General features: G+C 38.3%; 1 protein-coding gene across 4 annotated transcripts in view; it reads left to right on the top strand.

Moving 5' to 3' along the window:
- THSD7B (thrombospondin type 1 domain containing 7B) overlaps positions 1-21,932 on the top strand; it is a 1,502,545-nt gene that overhangs the window by 1,452,237 nt on the left and 28,376 nt on the right. For all 4 annotated transcript variants that reach the window (XM_054699694.1, XM_054699696.1, XM_054699695.1 and 1 more), the window contains 3 exons: positions 9,801-9,942; positions 12,196-12,311; positions 14,377-14,494. In XM_054699694.1, the coding sequence (XP_054555669.1) occupies positions 9,801-9,942; positions 12,196-12,311; positions 14,377-14,494 (376 nt within the window). The remainder of the gene's footprint in view (positions 1-9,800; positions 9,943-12,195; positions 12,312-14,376; positions 14,495-21,932) is intronic.

A 21,932-nucleotide genomic window follows, 5' to 3' on the forward strand; every position in this document is an offset into this window, starting at 1 on the left:
AGAATTGTTTTTGTGGTTTCGATCCCATGTAATTGAAAATAAATGTAAGTTTTCTAAGTACAAATTTAATATTTGTTCTATCCGGAAATCCATCCTTTATTTAAGGAGAAGAGAGGGTTTCACAGTAAGAGAAATATGTTGGACAGGAAAATAGGGTGAACATTCACCCCCATTAAAAAATTATAGTTCATACTTGCAAAATAAAAAACAAACTTAAATAATGAAAATAGTTTTGAAATTATCATGATAGTCTATTCAATAGGATTATTTTTGTTAAACTTTTTTTTATTAGATTGATGACTTTTAAGCATTTTGGCCATATGCACTATCAAAAATACATTTTGTATAACAACTGAGCATATATATATATATATATATATATATATATATCTGTACCTACATGTAGACATATATCAGAAATAAAAGTGTCATGAAGTAATGTCCACCCTGCTATCCCAGACACTGTCCATGTTATGCTCTGTCAGTTATTAAAGTGTTGACTTTGAACCATTAAACTTTTAGAGACCTGAGACAGATGGAATAGTCAGGAGCCACTACACTGAGAACCGCGTCGTGAAGACATGATTGCTATTATTAGGGAGTTAGAATCTTGGCTTGTTTCTTTCTGCTGTGTGATCACAGTGAAATCATTTAACCTCTCTATGTCATCAATAAAATAGGAACCTGTACACGCATACCCCCCGTAAGACAGTTTTTAGGGTGAAATGATTCAATTTAAAGACGTTGGCTCAGTGACCTGAATACAGTACGCATTGTAAAAGCATGACATCTTAATATTGTGTCCACAGTCCGCTGACATCTCATAACTTGAAGTGTGAAAGAACACATTGTGAATGATTAAGACTGACCTCACCTGCCACCTTACTTTCCACTATACAAAATTTGGTAAATTAAACTTAACTACCTCAGCAAAAAAATTCAATAGCACCTTGTTTTTATGGAAGATGAGATATCTATTTACTTTTAAACCCTTACCATGTTCTTTTAAAATGTAATTGTAAGTCTTAGGGGAAGACAAGGTATGATTTCCTGAAAATCCAAAGTATAAAAGGTAAATCCTCCCTGAGATGATGTTTTATTCATTGGTGTTAGTGCCTTGCATTTGATGTATTCTCAGACACTATTTGTTTTAAGTGAATGGAAACCTTAATAGATAAGTTGTTTTTTTTTTTAATTTTTTTTTAAGATTTATTTATTTATTTATACAAGCACTGGGCACAGTCAGAAGCGTGGGAGGGTGAGAGAATTCACCAGAGCCAGAGCAGGGAACAGAACTGGCAGACTGACCAAATACACTGCTAAGGGGAGCAGTGGGCAGCAGCAGCGGTGGCAGGAGAGGTCTGCGTGCCATGTGGGACCCTCGCCAGCAGCCGGGGATCGAACTGGCGCTGTAGAGGCTGCGGGGCAGCTTTGCAGCCCAGAGCTCAACCGCTGTGCCACCAGGGGAGGCCCAATAGAAAAGTTTTAAAGGAAAGCAATTGATCCATATTGATAATCAGTAACTATAATTAATAAAGAATTTCACATTCATTTAAGTCTTTAGTTTTGTAATTCATGTTTCTTAAAATGTATATGGAATGCTAAGTAAATAAATACGTTTGAGTCTCTTGGAGAGTACAGTGTAGTAGTGATAATTTGCAGAAACAACCCTAAATGAAAATGGTTCAAATGGATTTAATTTTATTGATTTCACATAAAACAGTGAAAAGTGGAGTTTTTAGATGGGAAAGAACACTGCTCCATGCAGTCATTCTGAGACTCAGGCTAACAGAGGGTCTGTCATCTTCAAGTTATTCTGCTGAAGTCATCCCAGCTCGCTGCAAAGCACCAGGGGATGGAGGCTCATCTGTACAAAGTATTAGGGCCCAGGGTAAAGTGCACCCATAGGCTTCTCCTCACTTTTCAGTAGTCAGGACTCAGTTACTTGCTCACACCTAGCTCCAAGAAAGGCTGGGATGTGTGGTCCTGTCTTATGCCCAGGAAGAAAGTAGAAAATCTATTTTGAAGACTTAATAGCAGACTGCTAAAAATGGTAAAGATCTATTCTAAAGAAAACCTCTGGCTTAACACTATATAACTCAATGTTTCCTAAATAGATTTGACTCTGAAGCCCCCCTCTCTCTTGGAAACCACACATACACTGTAGAAATCAACACACTTTGGAAAAGATTGCTGTCAAGAGACCATCAAATCATGTGATGAAAAATCCCTAAATTTTCCAAAGATGCTAGTAACTTTAAAAAAATTTCAAATTATTGATTTTAATACAAAAATGCAGAAAACTAGTTAAGACAAATGTAGAGTTTAATAATCAACTGGCAAACAACGTTGGAAACGTCACCCAGGTTAGCCAATAGAAGCTTGCAGCTAGCTGCAAGCTTAAAAGGGGCACACTCTCCTTTAGCTGTGCCCCAGAATGACAGCATGCTACATGTTCCTTGTGAGTAGAACCCCACACTTCCCTTAAAAGTAAACTGATTTCTAGGATAATCCTTTCTTTACACATCTAAATTCTAAGCAGGCCAGACATTTTAGCTTAGTTCTGCCAGTTTTTATATATGCCTCCAAAACTCTTCCAATCTACCTTCTCCTCCTATTTCTTTCTTTATCTTCTTCTAGCAATTTATTGGTAAGGAAAAGAGATCAACTTTCTGATAGAATTTCCCAGTCTGTCTAGTGAATTGCATTTCCATGATGAGATATAACATGTTCCTATGTCCTTGAATTTCCTGTAATTTGCAGATGGATATAGAAGCTTAATCACATTCAGGTTCAAGGACTTTAGTAAGACTCCTTTATAGAAAGTGAGCTCTCTTTTTCAGGAGTCACAAAATGTGTGATTTTCTCAATTTGTGAGTTTAGACATCGTCCATGGTCAGCGCTTAGACCCTTTATCATTTTGGAAATACAATCTACCCCCTCCAATTTTCTGATCCTTTCTCACTTGCTTGTGGAACTTCCTCTGCAAGGAGAAAATTTGCCTGCACTCTTATTTAGTTACCCACTGATTCTTTCTAAACAGAAAAAGCAGGGGAAATGCTGATTGCCACTTATTTACCAGTTTTACAATAAGGAGTTGTTTCCTTTAGCACTTTGTAACCATATGTAATTATTTGTTGTATGATTATGAAATCACATGCTTAAACGAATTTGATGTATTTTAATCCTTTTCAGCTATCATCTGCATTATTACTCAGATTGTCCTAATCATGGTCTTTTATAATTTATTCAATCAACACTTTAATAAAGACCCTGGTGGCCTTTGTTAGCTTCCTTGCTATCTATTATGGCAAGATATTCAGAGCATGCATTTCCTTTGGCAGATAGAGAACAGCTGTTTCTCTAAAAAGCTGTTGCTTTTAATGGAAACATTCCTTTTATGCCCCCAGAACAACTCTAGGGATATCTATGCTTACCAGGTTCCACTGTATCTAGGCCACGCCAGTAGGTAGAACTTTGAAATATATACTGAGATTTCCTTTTGTTTTAAAAGCTTTGTGGGTTCATACTGACAAACTATCAGATTCACTTAGTCCTACCTTACATCTACATCTCTTTTGTTTTTTAAGAATCTAGTGTTTCAGACACTGGAGAGAACAGAAACAGAATATAACATGATCACACCTTTGCGTTATTCCACATAACAAAGAAAATATTCTCAGAATAACACCTATATCACTGGCCACACAAGTACTTGGAAACCTGAATATTTGATACTTAAGCTCCATCATTCTTTTACATTTACATTTTCTCTACTTCTTCAGAGCATAGAGCCTTTTTATAAGTTCTGTGAATACCGTTGTCTCACCATAAGTCTTTGCACTGATGTCCTGACAGTCATTTTTTGGGTATCAAAAATTCAGTCTCCAGTAAATTCTTAAGAAAGGACTTATGAAAAGAATATTCTTTGAGTTCCTGCATGTTGTGAACAGTTTACATATGGTCATTTAATTGAATATAAAATTCTTTGCTAGCTATAAAATCCTTCTCATACATTTTATTTTCCTTGAAAATCAGAATTTTTTTTTTCTGTTTTAAAGTTTTATCAGAAGTTCTAATGAAAATATTACTTTATTCTGTCTTATAAACTAGTATTCTTCCCTAGGTTCTCAATTTATTTCTTCATTTTTGAAGTAGTTTTAATAGGATATGTCTCAGTATTGGTTGAGTCTGATGTGCCCTTTCAATAAGTAGCTTCAACTCTTTAAGAAAATTATAAAATGTTCTTGATAATTTCTGTTCTTAGGTTTTCTTTTTCATAAAAACTAATATGCATGTGGCATCTGTTTGCCTCCTGTTCTTCTCACTAGTTTTTGTTTTCAAAAGAATCTCTGGGGCCTCCCCTGGTGGTGCAGTGGTTGAGCGCTGGGCTGTGAAGCTGCTTGCAGCCTCTGCAGTGCCAGTTCTATCTCCAGCTGCCGGCGAGAGTCCCACATGGCTGGACAGACCTCTCCTGTCTGGCCTGCTGCTCCCCTCAGCAGTGTACTTCGTCAGTCTGCCTGTTCTGTTCCCTGCTCTGGCTCTGGTGAATTCTCTCACCCTCTTGCGCTTCTGACTGTACCCAGTGCTTGTATAAATAAATCTTAAAAAAAAAAAAAAAAAAAAAAAGTAAAACAAACAAAAACCCTAAAAAAAAAAAAAGAATCTCTGGCCTGTACCCCAGTTCTGGTATGCATAAATAAATCTTTAAAAATATTTATTTATGCATACAAGAACTGGGGTGTAGGCCAGAGGTATGGGGGAATGAAGGATTCCCCAGAGACAGAGTGGGGAGCAGAACAGGCAGATCTATGGAAATACTGCTGAGGGGAGCAGCAGGTGAGACAGGAGAGGTCTGCTGCTCCATGTGTGTTAGCTCCTTGGCTGGGGATCAAACTCATGCTGCAGTGGCTGATGACAGCTTGATAGTGCTGAGACTATAACCCTTGTGCCACCAGGGAGGCCCTCATTTTTATTTTTATTTGCCAAGTTCTATCACTTGAGTTCTGAGTTTTTCTAATTCTTACTTATGTTGTTCTTTTTATCTTGTTATTTTCTAGATGATTGTTAACCCATGTTGAAATATTAGTCTTCATCTGTTTTTCACATGTGTCTTGCTACTACACTTCCTGGTCATGCCTTTCTGCCTTCTGCTTTCTTTCCTCTCATTATAGTACAATGTGGGATGTGAATTTGACCCCTTTCTAGGTTTATTTTTCTGTGAAATCAGGTTTTGTGAACTTTTAGAATGGGGTGTGTTTGAGGATTTTTCCCCCTAATTCATTATAGTACTTTCAATTCTCTCTGCCCCCCTCCCTGCTATGTTCAAAAATATTGTACTTAGTTTTGTGGAATGTACTGGTTACCTTTTTCTTTCCCACTTTGTTTATTAGCCCCTCCTTTTCGTCAACTTTACATGTTTTGTTTAATTTGGAAAAATTTCCCATCAATTTCTCTTCAGTGCAGGTAATTGTCGTGGAGATACCTCTGGCTTGTTCGTGTTGAGAGCTCATTGGACACAATTATTTCTACCCCCAGAGCCTCTATGTGAACCTCTTATATTCACCTTTGGAGTCGGCAGATTCTCCTACTCTCAGGTTTAATTTTCCATGTTAATATTGGGGTGCGTCAGACAAACTGCGTTCACCTTCTGCTTACCCCTTCCACCCAAAACTTCAGTCACTGGCACCCACCTGTTTATTATTTGAGATCTGTGGAAATAACATGTCAGTTAAATGTACAGAGTATATTACTTTCCTGTTTTTTTAACTTTGATCTCCTTGTTCTGTAATGTGCAAAGAACTTTTCCCACCTTGTAGCCATCTCCTCAGCACTCCTGAGAACTTATTTAAATGAAAGGAATGTGTAAAAGTTCTTCACTACAGTGGCCTCCCCAGTGGCACAGTGTTTTGAGCACAGCACTGGGAAGCTGTCCACAGCCTCTGCAGAGAGGGTTCAATTCCCAGCCAGCCAGCGAGATTCCCACGTGGCGAGGCAGACCTCCCCTGTCTCGCCTGCTGCTCCCCTCAGCAGTGCTTTAGGTCCATCTGCCTGTTCTGCTCCCCACTTGTCTCTGGTGAATCCTCTCACCCTCCCACGCCTCTGGCCTGTATCCCAGCTCTCGTATAAATACAAAATAAATAAATAAAAATATTTTTTAAAAAATTCATTGTAGATCTTTCTTATCCTTTAGAGGTTTTTCTCATCCCTTGTCAACCTTTGAGACTCAGGAGTTGATTTCATTAATATTTCCCCTAAAAGTATGGCAATGGCATGTTGTGAATGCTTTTATACTTTTTCAAATAAGAAAACTTGAGTTTATAAAATACACATCCACTTTTGCCTTCTGAGAGAAATAAAGAAAAATAGCAAAGATACTGAGAGCCGGACTTATCAGTTAAATGAGGGAGACTGTCTCAGAAATGTCAAATAAACCTTGCAACAGAATAAAAATTCTGGGTTTCTGTGTCTGATGGGAGCAGACAAGGCCAAGTCTTAAGAGGCATGATCGCTCCGGACAAGAAATGTGCAGACTGACTTAAATTCACAAGTACCTGGATTGATGTCTGGTTATATTGTTATATTAACAATATATGATTGTTAATAGTGAGAAAAATGCCAAAATGACGGATTGTAATTTGATCTGCTATAAAGTAATCTTGTTTAAATTACCTGTTATTTTTTATATGGATAAATTAAACTTCATCTATTGGCATTTCATTAATGAGAGATTCTGTTATTCTGGGAAATATCTAGATTTTATAGAAAATTTGTATGAGAAAACATATACTCTTATTAGCTGCTATCAACAATGTAATCATGGTCCAGGTTTGACCATTTGCCTGCTAGTGGGAACTGACAAAACCCCAGACTCATTGCCCAGGAAGAACCAAATTATTTTACACAACAAATATTTATTACAGACATACTGTAAGTCAGACACAAAACAAGCCCCTCATGTACAAGAAAATTAAGACATGGACTGTCTGCACATAGCCCACAGGAAGGAATGGACACCAAACGTGTACGAGTGCAGTGAAAACGTTTGCTAGATGAAATGATTGTGTTTATATAGGTATAGAGAAGTCCATAAAGGCTGTCAAAAGGATAGCTGAGTTCATTTTAATCCATGAATACAAATACTGAGCAGAGGCCCTAAGGTGAATACTCTGTCATTAGAGCAAAAGGTGGGAAATCATAATGCCATAAGGAAGGGTTGAACTTTCAGGTAAGTGCTAGTTTCAAAGATAGTAAGTAAGATATCTAGGCACATAAAGAGGTTTATGCACTAGAGACTAACTCTTATTGGTTATCTCCATCCCTAACAAATAAACTTCAGCTGTATAACCCTGATGTTTAGAAAGAAATTGGTCCAAAGTTGACTTTGGATATGTTATCCACACATCACTTTCTTACTTCTTTATTTGGGAAATTGACAATGTCTTTATAGAAATATTCTAGAGGACAGGAGATCCAGATTTGTATTTGAGGAGTCTTGATCCAATAAAGAAATCATCCAGATGTAAACCTCCTTCACTATTGTTTCTTAGCCCCATGCCTATCTCCCTTGTGACCAATTCATTATTTCATGAACTTCCTATAAAGAGCTGGTAGAGAAAAAAAGGAGAAACACTAGTCACCTATCACTTGTTAGCAGTATCAGGGCACTGAGATAAGGTGGAACTAGCAAATACTGTCTTTGATAAAGAATTAGTGAAAGAGTTAGTTGTGTGTTGCTTTACAATATGTAAATATGTAGATAGTGATTAGCAAAATCTACCTAGTTATAAACAATGGGTTACACTGAAGATACTTTAAAACCCATATTCACCCAACTGAGAGATGGACAGACTATTCCTCTGAGGGAGGACATTCTTTAATTTCACCCAATTATACTACTCCTATACCCCTTTCTTACCCAGGTTTATATGCAGAACTAAGGTGTAGAGTGTATCAGTGATATGTTTGAGGCTACAAATTGTGTTATGTGTGTATATCTGTGATTTTCTTTTTTTGCTTCACTTGATGGCTTAGACTAGATAGGTATGTAAATTCTTGCACATGCTTACTTGGTTAAGACATTAATACATATTAGGAATCTCTTCCAAGATACCTTCATTTTCTTTCGTTGGCAAATCACTTAAGTTATTATTTCTACTCATGAGAACAAATAGTCAAATTAATTGGTGAACTAGTAATAAGTTATTACAGGTAGGCATTTAGCATGAGATTCATTTGCAGATAATTAAGAACAATTACCTGGTTTCAGTGACCCTTCTTGATTAGTGACAGTTGGATACAATTAAAATATGAAATCATTTTATCAGTATTAACAGATTACCCAACTATTAAGTCACCCAGATAGTATATGTGTTTTAATGGCTCCAGATGTGTAAAATTAGAAGAAAAAAATTGTTGCATTCTCCGGCATATTTTAGTGTAGTCCAACATTATCATTTTGATTAGTGGCCAAGTTTCAGATTATAGTTTTTGTTTTCTTTTTTCCTTAATTTTTTTTTTTTTACATCATTGTTCATTTTTAATCAATATTTGCTTCTCCCCACCCCCTCAGGTGTAGTCCCCATAGAGTTTCCTTCTCCAAGGCACCCGTGCACCATCACCTCAGTCCCCTGTGCTCCTCCCTCCCTCCCTCTGATCCCTCTCCCTCCTCCTCCCCTGCAGGATGTCTCTGATTTGCAATTGTCTGTTTTTGCTTTGTTGTGTTTTGTACTGTTATTATTTTTTTACACTGATGTCTTATTGGGTTCCCCTATATTCCTGCTATAAGTGAAACCATCCGATATTTTTCTTATCCTTCTGGCTTCTTTCACTGAGCATAATTCCTTCTAGCTCCATCCACGTTGCTGCGAATGGCATGAGTTTATCTTTTTTGATTGCTGAATAATAATATTCCATTGTGTATATATACCACATCTTGATCCAGTCATCTATTTTTGGGCATTTGGGTTGTTTTCAGGTTTTACCTATTATAAATAGTGCTGCAGTAAATTCAGGGGTACAGGTGTTCTTTTGAGTCAATGTTTTTGTGTCCTTTGGGTAGATCCCTAGGAGTGGAATTGCTGGGTCATATGGTCACTCCATTTTTAGTAGGCTGAGGAACCTCCATACAGCTTTCCATGGTGGTTAGACCAGTTTGCATTCCCATCAGCAATGTAGGAGAGTTCCTTTTTCACCACATGCTTGCCAACATTTGTTGTTGCTAGTTTTTTTGATATGTACCGTTCTTACTCAGACCATGAATGTTTTGAATGCAAGGAGTGTTTCTGATTTATTTTTGATTTCCCCAGTCCCATATGTCTTGGTGTATAAAAAGCAATCAATATATTTTGAATGAAAATAATTTCTTCATTAAAATGTGCTGTATGGTTGTGTCCATTGGGCTAGACCATCTGAGGGCACAGAGACAGCATCTTCATTTTTTTTCATTCATTGAAACATTCAGAATTTATTGATCTCTGGCTACAGTGGTAGACTATTTGAGAATGCAGAATGAGTTTAGTTGATGAAAATAGTTTCCATGTGTCTAATTATACATGGGAGATAGAAATCTAGCCTTCATCTTAACATGCAAAAAGAAAGTACTGTCAAGTGGGGAAAAAAATCTAAAACTATACACAGTGAATCACAGAATGGTTTTATTTCCTAAATATTATGTTTAACACTGTCAATTGTCTTTTTTTCAGTGATGTTATACACATGCCTAAATGTATGCTGATAACATATATAATTTATCAACTGTCACTCCCTTTCTAACTCTGCCTGCTCCTTGGTTTTCACAGTCGTGTGATCCCCACTCAATGCAGAGAAGAACACGCCATCTGCTGAGGCCCTCGCTGAGCTCAAGAATGTGTGCTGAAGACTCACAGGTGCGGCCTTGCCTCCTCAATGAAAATTGCTTCCAGTTCCAGTACAACCTAACAGGTAGAGTTCAAGCTGTGGCCATGCCATTTTCCCTGAACTTTGAGTAATGGGAGAATGTTTGTGTTTTCACCTTGTGATTAAGGACTGAAAGTAGATTGTGCAGGTGTATTACCTGAAAGACTGAGGGATTGACATTTTCAGTGTCCCTTCACAAGAAGAAATGCCTGCTCTTGGCGTGTATTCAGCAGGGCCACCTGGAATCTGTGAATGAAAAGATGCTTAGGAAGTCTTGGCAAAGTTTCAGAGTAAAGTTGAATTAAGCTATGATAAACTGAAACAACAAAAATAAGTAGCAGCAGGGAATCATTTACTACTTAGGGAATAATGTAATCATGCTTTCATAGAGATTAGCTCTTTTATGGCCTTTCGAATTTTAAAAAAAAAAATAAACTTGTGATGTACTTGCTCTATGGGTCTCATTAAGGATGAATAGAAGGGAGACCTGACTGAGCAGGGAGGTTTTAAAGGCTCTAGGAATCACATCAACTTCATTATTCAGCCACTCTTCAGGTTTTTCCTGGAGACCAAGTGCTGAGTGTCTAATACCAAAGGACCATTGCATTACATAGATCTGCCACCTGCCATTCTCTGCAGCAGCAGATGTAAAAAATGCCACAAAACATGGACCCATGTTAAGTCTCAGCACTGAATTCAGTACTGACAGCCAAATTGCTGCATGCCTGCAGAGGCCAAGCAATAGCCTTTTCGAAAAACACAATTCCCCACTGAGGCCCTGGTGGCACTGCCGAGATTTCTCATGTACAAAACCTGGTGTTCATTTTTTGTGGGGCTGTCTGATTGTCTTTCTAGATCAAAGATGACCTTGTACTTTAATTACTAATACCAGGACAATACTAATATCATGTTGAAATACTAATGTTATTGCCATTTTTTCTTTTAGTAAAGGTGACTCAGCTACTTTGTTTTTATAGAAATAATTCAGAAACAATAAAATTCACTTTGCTAGAAGAGCATGTCTTTAAAATACTGAATTACTCTATATGGGTTTGCTATTCTTATTAAACTCTTAGATCATCTACCAAATGTCAATAGTTTCCTTAAGAGGTTCTCGTTGTATAGATCAAGTATTTTTCTTTGTGTGAACAGCAACGGTAAGAGTTTCCTAAGAATCAGATTAATTGCGGGATAGTTTATTCTAACTCCCAGTTGTCTACTTAGTTAGTAATACAACTAGCCAAATACTTAAAAACCTTCTCTCAAGAGACAATAATTTGAAAAAAATTAGAATTCCTGTAACAGTCATATAGTTCTGTATACCCCACCCTCTTTCCTTTCTTGGGTACCTCCCTTGGCCCCACTGTACCAAATGTACCAAATGGTTTAGATGATTGGATCTATTTTTGAAAACATTTTCCAACTTCACATCAAACACTATCATTATTTCTGTGCTACTTTCTGTCACAATTATCCTCAGCAAATAAATGATTTAAAACTGGCTTTCCTTTGTCATCCCGATGAGCATCCTTCCTTCCCTTCTCCAGTGAACTGAGATGATGTCTTACAAAGCATTTGGCTTTCCACCTCCAAACAGCAAACGTAGTCAATTGGACCTGGGGTGCAGGAGCCAGACACCAAGGGTCTCTGGGTGCTTGTCTCTGTGAGGAAAGAATTCAATGTCGGGACCAGAGTAAGGCAGAAAAGCAAGTGATTTATTGTCAGATAAGAAGAACAGGAAAGTTCTCTGAGTAGAGAGGGGTCCAGAGTGGGTAACCACTTCGGAGGCATGATGCAGGAGTTCATAAGAGTATGGAGCGCATGGAGTGGGGTTTGTACTTTGGGTGTCTCACGTTGTCTCTCTTGTTGATTGGTTGAGGCCCGCTGGGTCTCCCGGTCACCTGGTCCGTTTCCCTGGAATGAACTTTGATCTGTTGCTTTGGTGTGTGTGATTGTTTTCTGAACCCTCAGATTCTCACTGGTTTGGGGCACCTGATCACTCCAGACTGCCCCTCATTCAGTTTGATAAATGGGCCTGGGGCATCCTGATCCTCACCTCTTGTACTCAGCCCAACTTCCCCATTCAATTAGGAAGCTGACACACTTTTGTTTACTTGCCTCATTGATTGTTTTTGCAATAAAAGGTTGCACAGTGCTTTTTGAAGCCCCCTAGCAATGGCTTTAGGATTATGTGCACACTCACCTTCTTCACCATAGGAAAAGGATCAATGTTTCATAGTATTTTATTCACATGACCATAATTTGGAAACTCAGTGTGTGGTGATCTTCTTCCTGTAGAGTGGAGCATGTGCCAGCTCAGTGAAAACGCCACCTGTGGGCAAGGTGTCAGGACTCGCCTTCTGAGTTGTGTGCGCAGTGATGGCCAGTCAGTCAGCATGGACCAGTGCGAGCAGGTAATATTTCCTTCTGAATCTCATGTGCAAAGCTTTGTCTTAATACTGGTCTGCAATCTCTGATCCTTGATGTAAACGACAAACTGATTTCTTCTTCATCACAGCTTGGGTTAAGAAAGGGGTTAATGTAACCTTACCAGTTGAACATTGTCAAAATGATGAGCAAAAGAACTGGAAAAGTAAGTTCATTAAAAAACATTATTTTAATTACTTTTAAGAACTCATTTAGATGTACTTGTTTTTCAACCGACTGTTAATATCAAGTGGCTTTAATGTTTACATATAGCTCTATGTACTGGGCAAGTGTTCCAATACATATACATAAGGTGACCACATAGGGTATATAGGGTATGTATAGGGTGACCACTGTCCCATGAATATAAGATGGACACTGACACTTGTTATTAGAAAACTATCACTTTGCTAAGCAAGTGGTTGCTGGATAAATAGCACAGCTGCATTTTTCTTCTCCATCTAAGTTAAAATGCCTCCCTACCAAGTTTCAAATGAATAGGTTCTGCATATTTGTCATTTATTGGCCCTTTTTTTCCCTGTGACAAACCATGTGGAGTTGGGACAAAAGCTGTAGTCAAACCGGTTCCAAAGAAGTTAGTGTTTACTTCCCAGTGTGCAAGTGAAAAAGTATGATGGAGACAGTTTAATAAAAGATGACGATGTGCTATCACACTATAAGAATCACTTCCCAATCAATAGCATAAATTTGAAAATAAGGGCCCAGTTAACTCAGGTTTCCATAGAAACTCCTTAACAAGCTGGTTAAATGAAAATTGGTCCCATTTCTCCTAACGTAGGTGGATTCTGAACATAGAAATCAAAACCAAATAAAAATGGTCCATGTTTCCCGACTTCACATTGCTCTGGACTTCCGCAGCACAGTGGTGTCATACACCAGCACCTGCCCTGCGACCAGACCATCTACATTCAATGTACCATTTGGTGAAATTCCAAAACTGGAATAGAGGGCGGAGCTCTGTCTACCAAGTGTCAGTGATTTATGTTAACATTTTCTTTCACTTGCTCTGCCTTTTAAGAAGTTGTCTGCTTCAGGAAAAATAAATCACCACTCTATAACAACATCAAATAAGTGAAAATATTATATTTAGTATATGTAATAAATCTTTTCTTTTGATACAAAGAAAGGTGTAAACTCTTTACAAATGGACATATGATATTTGGAAAGCATATGTTTCTAACAAATATTTAGAGGATATTAGTTATAAAAAGAATCCCAAATTATTAACCTCACTTGAATATCCACATATCTTGAATAAATCATAGATCCTAGGTAGTATTTCTGTTTTGCCCACTTAACAAGTAATTGTGCTAAAATCATTAATTTAGCTTGATGTGAACCCTGCTAACATTTAACATATGTTGAATGTCAAAGTTTTCCTAAATAAGCAGTCGGTGTATGATTGCTGTAGAGAATGTTTCATTGTTCTCTGTTTCTTGGAGTATTTGTTCTTTCACTAAAACCTCCTCTACATTGACCATTATAAAATTTGTAGATTTTGCCTGGGGCTGGTTTCAGTGTAGGCACGTGAAAAATAAAGTGTATCACCAACTTTTCCCATATTATGTTGTCAGCCTAAATGATCTATTTTATATACTTTAGTGGAATTATTAATTTGCATTTGATATGATTTAGTTTAGCTAGCTGTTTGTTTTGAGCTCTTTATGTATTGTTGACCATCCAGAAGTGCAAGGTACCTGAATTAGCACTGATTGTCTTCCAAGTGTCTTGCTGCCAGAGCTACAGGACAGATCTCTGTTTCACATCACCACCTGCTTTCTCAGTGCCCTGGTTGCAGGTCTATTCTAGTACTGAGGGTTTTATAAAAAGAAACCTGTACTGGCAAATTTCTATTTTGTGAAGGGCAACCATTTTTCTCTGATTGCAACCAATTTTTATAAGAAAGGATATTTTCCCCTGCAAAAATATAGACGGATGATTATCATAGAAGAAAGGGCAGTCTTTCCTATAAAAAGATAGTGATTTGATTTTATAATGATTTCTCATGTAAAATCCTATTTTCATCTGCAGAATAACTTGGAGAAGCCCCAGAAAATGAGCATCCATTGCCTGGTGGAATGTGTGGTTAACTGTCAGCTCTCGGGGTGGACAGCCTGGACAGAGTGTTCACAGACGTGTGGCCAAGGAGGTATTTTGGATCTCTGTTTGTTCATTCCAGTTTGGTTTTGAAATGTCTCTCTTTTGCAATATCTCAGTGTCCCATAGCTTGACAAATTCACATCAGGCATGTTGGCCAGGTAGAGATAGTTTGAGGTTGTCCCCAAGGAGGAAAGCCATACAACGTGGCCTCATTTTAGTCTTTTGTGGCTAAACGGAGGTCACAAAACAGACTTGGCATCTGAGGCAGACTGCAGAGGGTAGCCAATACTGTGGGATAATGTTTATTCCAACAATCATACAGTCAACCAATTCAAAAAATGTTGGCCTCCATGGTTTCTGGAAGAAGGGTGCATTATGTAAGTGAAGCTAGTTCCTCTGGCAGGCAGATTCCCAAGTCACAGTGGCTTAACATCAAAACTAGAGATTAAGTTTTCATTCACATAAAAGGGGGGTTATTTTCTACTGTATCAAAATGTCATTCAAGGATACAGGTTGATGGAGGTCTTACCACTTTAACATAACCAGGTTTCTCTGGATGGTGATTGCCTGCTAGCTCCAGGTGGTTCATATGGGCCAGGCTGACAGATGTACATAGCTCCACCAGGTATATTCTATTAGACAGAATTTAGTCCCAGGTCCCCTGCTCAGCGCAGCATGGTAGGGTGGTAAATGTTTCCAGATGGTTAGTTACTTCTCAGCAACAGTGTTATACTGTGGAGGGAGGGAATGTGAATCTGTGGTGAATAGCACTTACCTCCACTACATCCCTGACCTTGGTAGATGGGTAATGCAAGGAATGTAACAGGCAGTGGGTACTCACAGCTTACACAGATAGAAACACAGATGGCACTGCAGTCCAGGCAAGCAGAGACTAAGCCATGTATCCATGGAAGAGAAAGTCATCAATGTGACAGGAAACCACAGAGCTGTAGTTTAGGATAGGACACAGGTCTGAAAGAGTTATACAAGGTAAAAGACAGTAATTTAGAGTAGTGAGATGGAAAAAAAAATCCTATTACATGGTTAGTAGGTGAAGAACCATGAGGGAGAATTGCAAGTTGGTGAAATCATGGAATCAGGATACCAAGCCTGGGTCTGACTGCCAAAGATATTTGAAAGTAGTTTTCTAGAAGTTGTCCTATGACTGCACAAGTGGTGCTAGGATATGGGTTCATTTTTAACCTACTCACAAGTAAGTGTGCTGGGGTTGCTGATAATTCTCTGCCTTTCTAGTTGGGAATGTGTGAGGAATTGAGGGAGGATTCAGTATGTAAAAGGGACTCATTTGTGCACTCAGACCTAAGATCCTGGAGGGGACAGAGCTGAAGACAGTACCCAGAATATGTATTAGGAAACTGTGGCTAAGGCAATTGAAAGCTCCTTCTGCCAAGAATACCCATGAAGCTAAAATAATAGGAATCACAATGTCTAATGATAACATGCCATTCCTGCACAACTGAGAGCCTGCCAAGCCTCAGAAACCAAAGAGTAAGCTTCAGACCAAGATCAGTGATTGCAATTGAGGAACTATTGTTCCTCAAATATTCTGACTGACAGCATGGTATTCTTTCCAGTTGCACATCCCTGGTATGGTCCAGGTAAGTCTAGGTTCAAAGTAAAGCTGTTTAGACAAATTACTGAGTCTTTCTAAGTCTCAGCATCTTGATCTATAACATGTAATTCATGCACATATTAGGGACCTTATTTTTTTATTTGAGAATTAAATAATATGTATACAAAGTATATGAAGTATATGAAATGAAGTGTATGAGTATATGAGGGCACCTAGCACAATAACTGATATATCATGGGTGGTTAGTATATGTGAATTTCCATCTCCATTTCTATCATACTACCCACAAGTAATAGAGAGTTGTCAGAGATTCCTTAGATATGTATTAATTTTGAACATTTATTTATTTATAGAAAAACTGGAGTGTGGGCTAGAAGTGTGGCCAGTGAGAGGATTCATCAGAGGCAGAGTGGGGAGCAGAACAGGTGGATTTACTGAAATAAGCTGCTGAGGGGAGCAGTGGGTGAGACAGGAGAGGTCTGCTATGCCATATGTGGGTAACTCCCTGGCTGGGGATCGAACTCAGGCCACAGTGGTGAGAGCCTGAGACTTAACCCCTAGGCCACCAGGGAGGCTCAATTCCCTAGCTATTTAAAAGTTTATTTCCTAAGTTTAGTCATTCTCATCTCCCACTCTATCTCTTCCTTCGATCTCACTCAGAATCCATTCACTATAGTCATAGCCCAAGTGTAAATCCAAACAAGTGTTTTCCTATTTACTGGAACCTTTCATTATTTCTTTTATCCGTTACACAGATATATGTGCCATTTATAGTTCTAGGTATCGGGAATGCAGCAGTGGGTGAGGGGAGGAGGGAAGGAAGATGCTTTCCCTGTTATCACAGAAGTTACAATCTCGTTGAGGGACAACACATAGTAAACAAACAGGTAACATTGTGTGACATGAGTTCACTAAGGAGCCATACTAATGACAGGCGTTATTCACCACGTTCGCCGTGTCTTTCGTCCAAACCGCTAGTTGCTCCTCTGTCCGGTGATGACCCGCGCTAGATATCCCACAGCCATAAGCACTTCAGTCAGGGGTCTCTCCTGTGATGTGTGACTCTCATGTTGGTAACGGGCAGCACGTAACAGTATGTTGTGAGCATGGCCCATGCAGACCTGCTAGATCGCTCCCTCCTCCATCACCCTGCATGGCCCCCTGGGCTCTCTCTGCTTGAACATGGCATATGTCAATGAGATCCTTGAGCCTTTGCTTCTTCCCACTTCGGCACCTTTTCTCACATGGAATATCTTATCATCACCCCCAACTACTGCCTCCTACTTTTATCAGGCAGGAAATATTGGATCTGTTCTAATGTCTGTGCATCTAAGGAGCTGAAGACTTTGCTTTCTTCATGATGAATCCCTCCCATCCCCTGTTCCTATGAAGGGCAGAACCTGGCACAATGGAGGGATTTCAGGTACAGTCTGTCATAGTCTACATGGCACTGGGCCATAAAGGAAAGGTTGCAAGGGAAGGCCTTGCACATTAGATCACAACCCAAAGGCAGCCAGCCCCTGCCTGGCTCTTTTCCTCTTTTTCTAACAAAACACAAGACTGTTCTGTGTGAGGAGACAGGGGCTCTGTTTATTGTTATTTTTGTCTGAAAGTCCTGTTTATGCTCCTGAACCAGACCAGTGACGGATCTCCGTGTTATGCTAACATACAACATACAAATGTAAGACCACAAAATTTAAGTTTAGTGTTAAAATATTTAATATTTCAAGCAGTTCTGTTAGTGCTGTGAACACCTCAGACCCTTTTTGTCTCCTCAGAAAACTAAAACAATCATTCTTTACAAATCTGAATGCCATTATTAGAGGACTCCAGGCAGTTAGAGTTTGAACTTTAATTCACCCTTTCCAATCTGTAGTATAATAAACACTCACACAAAGGTTTCCTAAGGAAAGCCATTTGTGAACAAAAGCACAGGGGGACTAGGGAAGGAATGTTAACTACTTGTAGAAAGCAAGTTGTATAAAACACTTGGAAATCATCTGAATAGCATCCATTGGCATATAACTATGGCACTAGTTGTAAAATCACCTCTCACTAGTTTCCAAGGGTCTAGTCAATAAGTTCTTGACATTCCTTCATTGACCTATAGATGTCTTCATCTCCTGAAGTGTCAGGTGTAATAATGCCTTTAAAAATTATTCCATAATTTTAATATATAACAAACCCTCCAAATAATCTAAATATATATATGCAGTTTAGTGTTCATTCATTCAACAAAGCTTTATAAAGTTTTGCCTGTTATCCTGAGGTCTAATGGTATCCTCTTTCATTGTCAAAAGTGGCAGTGTGGAAAATAAATTATATGGTGACCCTACTATTCTGAGTTCTGTTCTTGAAGGCAGAACTGGAGAAGTTCATTATATATGTCACAAGTACTCGTTGGATGTTTTCTGAGTGCCAAGCATTCTCTCAGCAGCTGAGAACACAGTAGGTAGGGAACAGATCCCAAGCAAACATAGCCCCCTGGCTTCATAAAACTAATATTCTAAAGGGAAAATGGGTTGCAATGGCAAGACAGAGTGATAGCAAATAAATTAACACAAAAATAATAGATGCTGATACGTGCTATGATGTGATGCAGAATAGCAAGAATCTTGCAGGGGAGTGAGGGATGCAGAAAGGCCACAGGAGAGGTGAAATTTATGTTGAATGGAGTGGCAAGTTCCCATAGCTCTCGTAACTGTTGTCTTTGCTGGGCTGCTCAGTGTTCAATCTCACAAGCACTTGTTTTTTTTTTTTTTTAATTGAGGTAACAGTGGTTAATGGCGCTGTATATAAGTAGGAGGCACACCTCCTCAGATGTACGTCACAATCCATGCTTACCACCAGTCCTCAGTATTTGAATTTCAGGCTATATGTCAGCACCTATGGATAAGCTATAAATATGCATATTTCTCCAACTGTTTGTGCCCAAATATAACCTTAAAATATGAGCAATATGAAGAAGAACATGATACATGACCTTTCAACTTTAGGCACCTACCCTCAGGATGTAACTGAGACAGGTTTTGTGATCATGTTTCCACCCTGCCTACTGTCCCCCTCCAATTTTTCCTCTATTCCAACCTTCCAGCTCCAATCTTATAGCACAACTCTTCTCTCCTCAGCACCCTGCTAGCATGTTTCCCAAATGAGAGGATTCTGTATTTAAATCATGCCTTTGTCCTCATACAGAGCAACTTAAAACAATGAAGAATGAGAATCAAAGCAGAAATGCATGGCACATATGAACTAGTTTCTTAAAAGAGACCAAACTTAGGAACTGAAACTATTATTGAGAAACATCTGTGCCTTGTCTCTTTTAAGAGCACACGCTAGCAGCTGTCTTTTGTATGAGCAGCTTTCTTTTTTCCAACTGGCCGTGGCAATGGGGCGTAGACCACAAAAGGAGATAGTTTATTTAGTTGCATTAAAGTGGACAAGTGAGTTGCACGGGAGTCAGATAGCAGCACCTGCAGCTCATGGCTGACTTCTTTATCAAAGGCAAAAAGTTCACACAGTTCTCTCTGTTTATAAATTCACTGGTTGTCGGGCAAAACCTGGTGCGTTGGATGTCCTAGATGTCTCCCCATGAGCCACATTTCACTGACAAACCCACAGAACTACATTGATCTGAGGGGAAATTTTGAAATGAGTTCTTCCTTTATTTTCCAAGTGCCTGGATTGTCTCTTTAACGTTCACCTGATGCTTGGCATATACTTTTCAATTGTGTTAGAGATTTCAAGGTCAAAACTGTTTGAATCCAATTTATTTTCCACGTCAGAGAGAGACTGATAATAAGCTTCCACTAAGGGATCTTTTTAGATAGATTTCAAAGATCAAAGCTTGTAATAGAAGAGCTTAATATTTGGATTAGTCATGTTCTTTGTTGAATTTTCATCAGTTCAGTGGAATGTAGAACTCCCTAAATTTAGCATATCATGAAATATTCATAATTGTTATTTAACTGGTAATGTTCTGGGAATGTTATTAATCAATCCAACACTTTGATTTTTCCTATTTAAAACTCTTAATTTAGTGTATGTGCATTTATAAGAGTTTTCTATACTGTGTGATCCAGTCTAACTTTGGCTTTCCAAAGGATATGCTTATATATTTTGTCAATTATAATGAAAGAATGATTTTGTATAGACTCTAAAGTATCACAAACTTGTGATTTCTAGCTCCCCTCCCCCTTTTTTAATATATCATAGGCAAGCCACTAATCTTCATTTTTGTTATCTGTCTAAAAATTTGATCAGTGTGAGATCTTGGATCAGACATGATACAATAGTTACAACAGTTCAAACTCCTATCAGGTAATTAGTTCCTATCATGAGACTAAGTAACTAAATGGTAGAATAGAAACAAGGAAAGGCGGACAAGAACTCAGAAGATCTGAGTTTGGAGATTTTCTACTGGCCATAGAATTTTGAACTAATCTTCACAGAACTTACTTTCATTATTTTTTATCTGTTAGATAAAATATTACTTCTAGTACCCATTAATTAAAGACAGAAGTATTGATTTAGGAGCGGTAACTCTTTATAATAGTAGTATGAAGTATAGGCATCATTTGTAGGCAATTAAATAATCTGCTCAAGGCCATGCATCTTTTCACTCATGGAGGCAAGAGTTGAATCCAAATTCAAAGTCCCATTTGTTCTATGTGTACTCCTTTGCATCTGATACTGTACATGTAAATGTTCCTGCTAGATACATGCCTAAAAATTCCCTCTGAATTTTAAGCTTTCTAAATATATATGTATTTCATAATCAGTAATATCACATATTATCTCATCCATCTAATTGAAATATAGCTGCAGAGACCAGTCTTACAGATGAGGAATTTGTGATTCTGTTGGGTGAAATAGCTCCAAGATTGTCAAAATTAGTCTCTTTGACCTTCTCATTTTGACCTTTGATCTTTGACTTCGCATTCAAATAAAGAGCCATACTCAGCTCCTTATTTGGGTATTTCTGCTGTGTATAGGTATTTTTAGTGGTCAATCAAGTTTTGTGAGGTTTTAATGGCACTGAAATGATTGCTCTGGTTAGAACTGGATGGAAGCTGCTAGATTGCATACACACTCTACCAGATAATTCTGGAGCTCTTTATTTCTAAGCATAGGTACATAATCCTCTGCCCTTACAATTCTCCTATCTATTCCCATGATACCCTGGCCTTGCTTGATCTAAAACGGTGGTCCTGTTTCTCGCTTGCTTAACTGACGTCATTCCTGTGACTAGGAGTGATGATGATCGTGACTCGGTCTAGTTTTTTGTTTTTTTTTTTCCCCCTCTCTGAAAAGCCTATGAAATATTTATTTTGCTTAAATTGAGTGTTCTGTGGATGAAAGGTATCTAGGTGCCTGAGGCAATTTTCCAGTAAGTCAAGGAATCCCTCGGAAGGGGAAACCCAGACACTGGAACTGAGTGAAGAACCTTTACGGCATCTTACATCTCTGCCAAATATATGACAAAGATCTGACTTTAGTTTGCAGATTAGGCTGGTAAATTTTTCTACTTCATTTACATTAGAAAATAAATTTGACTCCAGATCCATTTCCCTCAAAGTGTATGTTTAAATCAAATTTTTAACTTAAATACTTATGAACATTTCAGATATTAATAGAACTGAAAAAAATACAGGCTCAACCAGTAAATGGCCAGCATAAAGGGCCACATGAAATTAATTGAGCAATTAATTTACAATTCAACTTCCCCTTTGCTTTCAGAAATTTACTCCATAAGTAGCAAGAGCAAATAGTTTTGACAGAGAAAGATGTTGTAGCGTATTTTTTTTTTTTTTTTTTTTGCTAGTAGACTATTAACTACATGGAATACAAGTAGCACATTTATTGTAGAAAGTAGACCTGGGTGCACTATTCA

Source organism: Talpa occidentalis, unplaced genomic scaffold (assembly GCF_014898055.3).
Source record: "Talpa occidentalis isolate TD23 unplaced genomic scaffold, MPIMG_talOcc4v2.1 talOcc4.3, whole genome shotgun sequence".
NCBI lineage: Eukaryota > Metazoa > Chordata > Mammalia > Eulipotyphla > Talpidae > Talpa > Talpa occidentalis.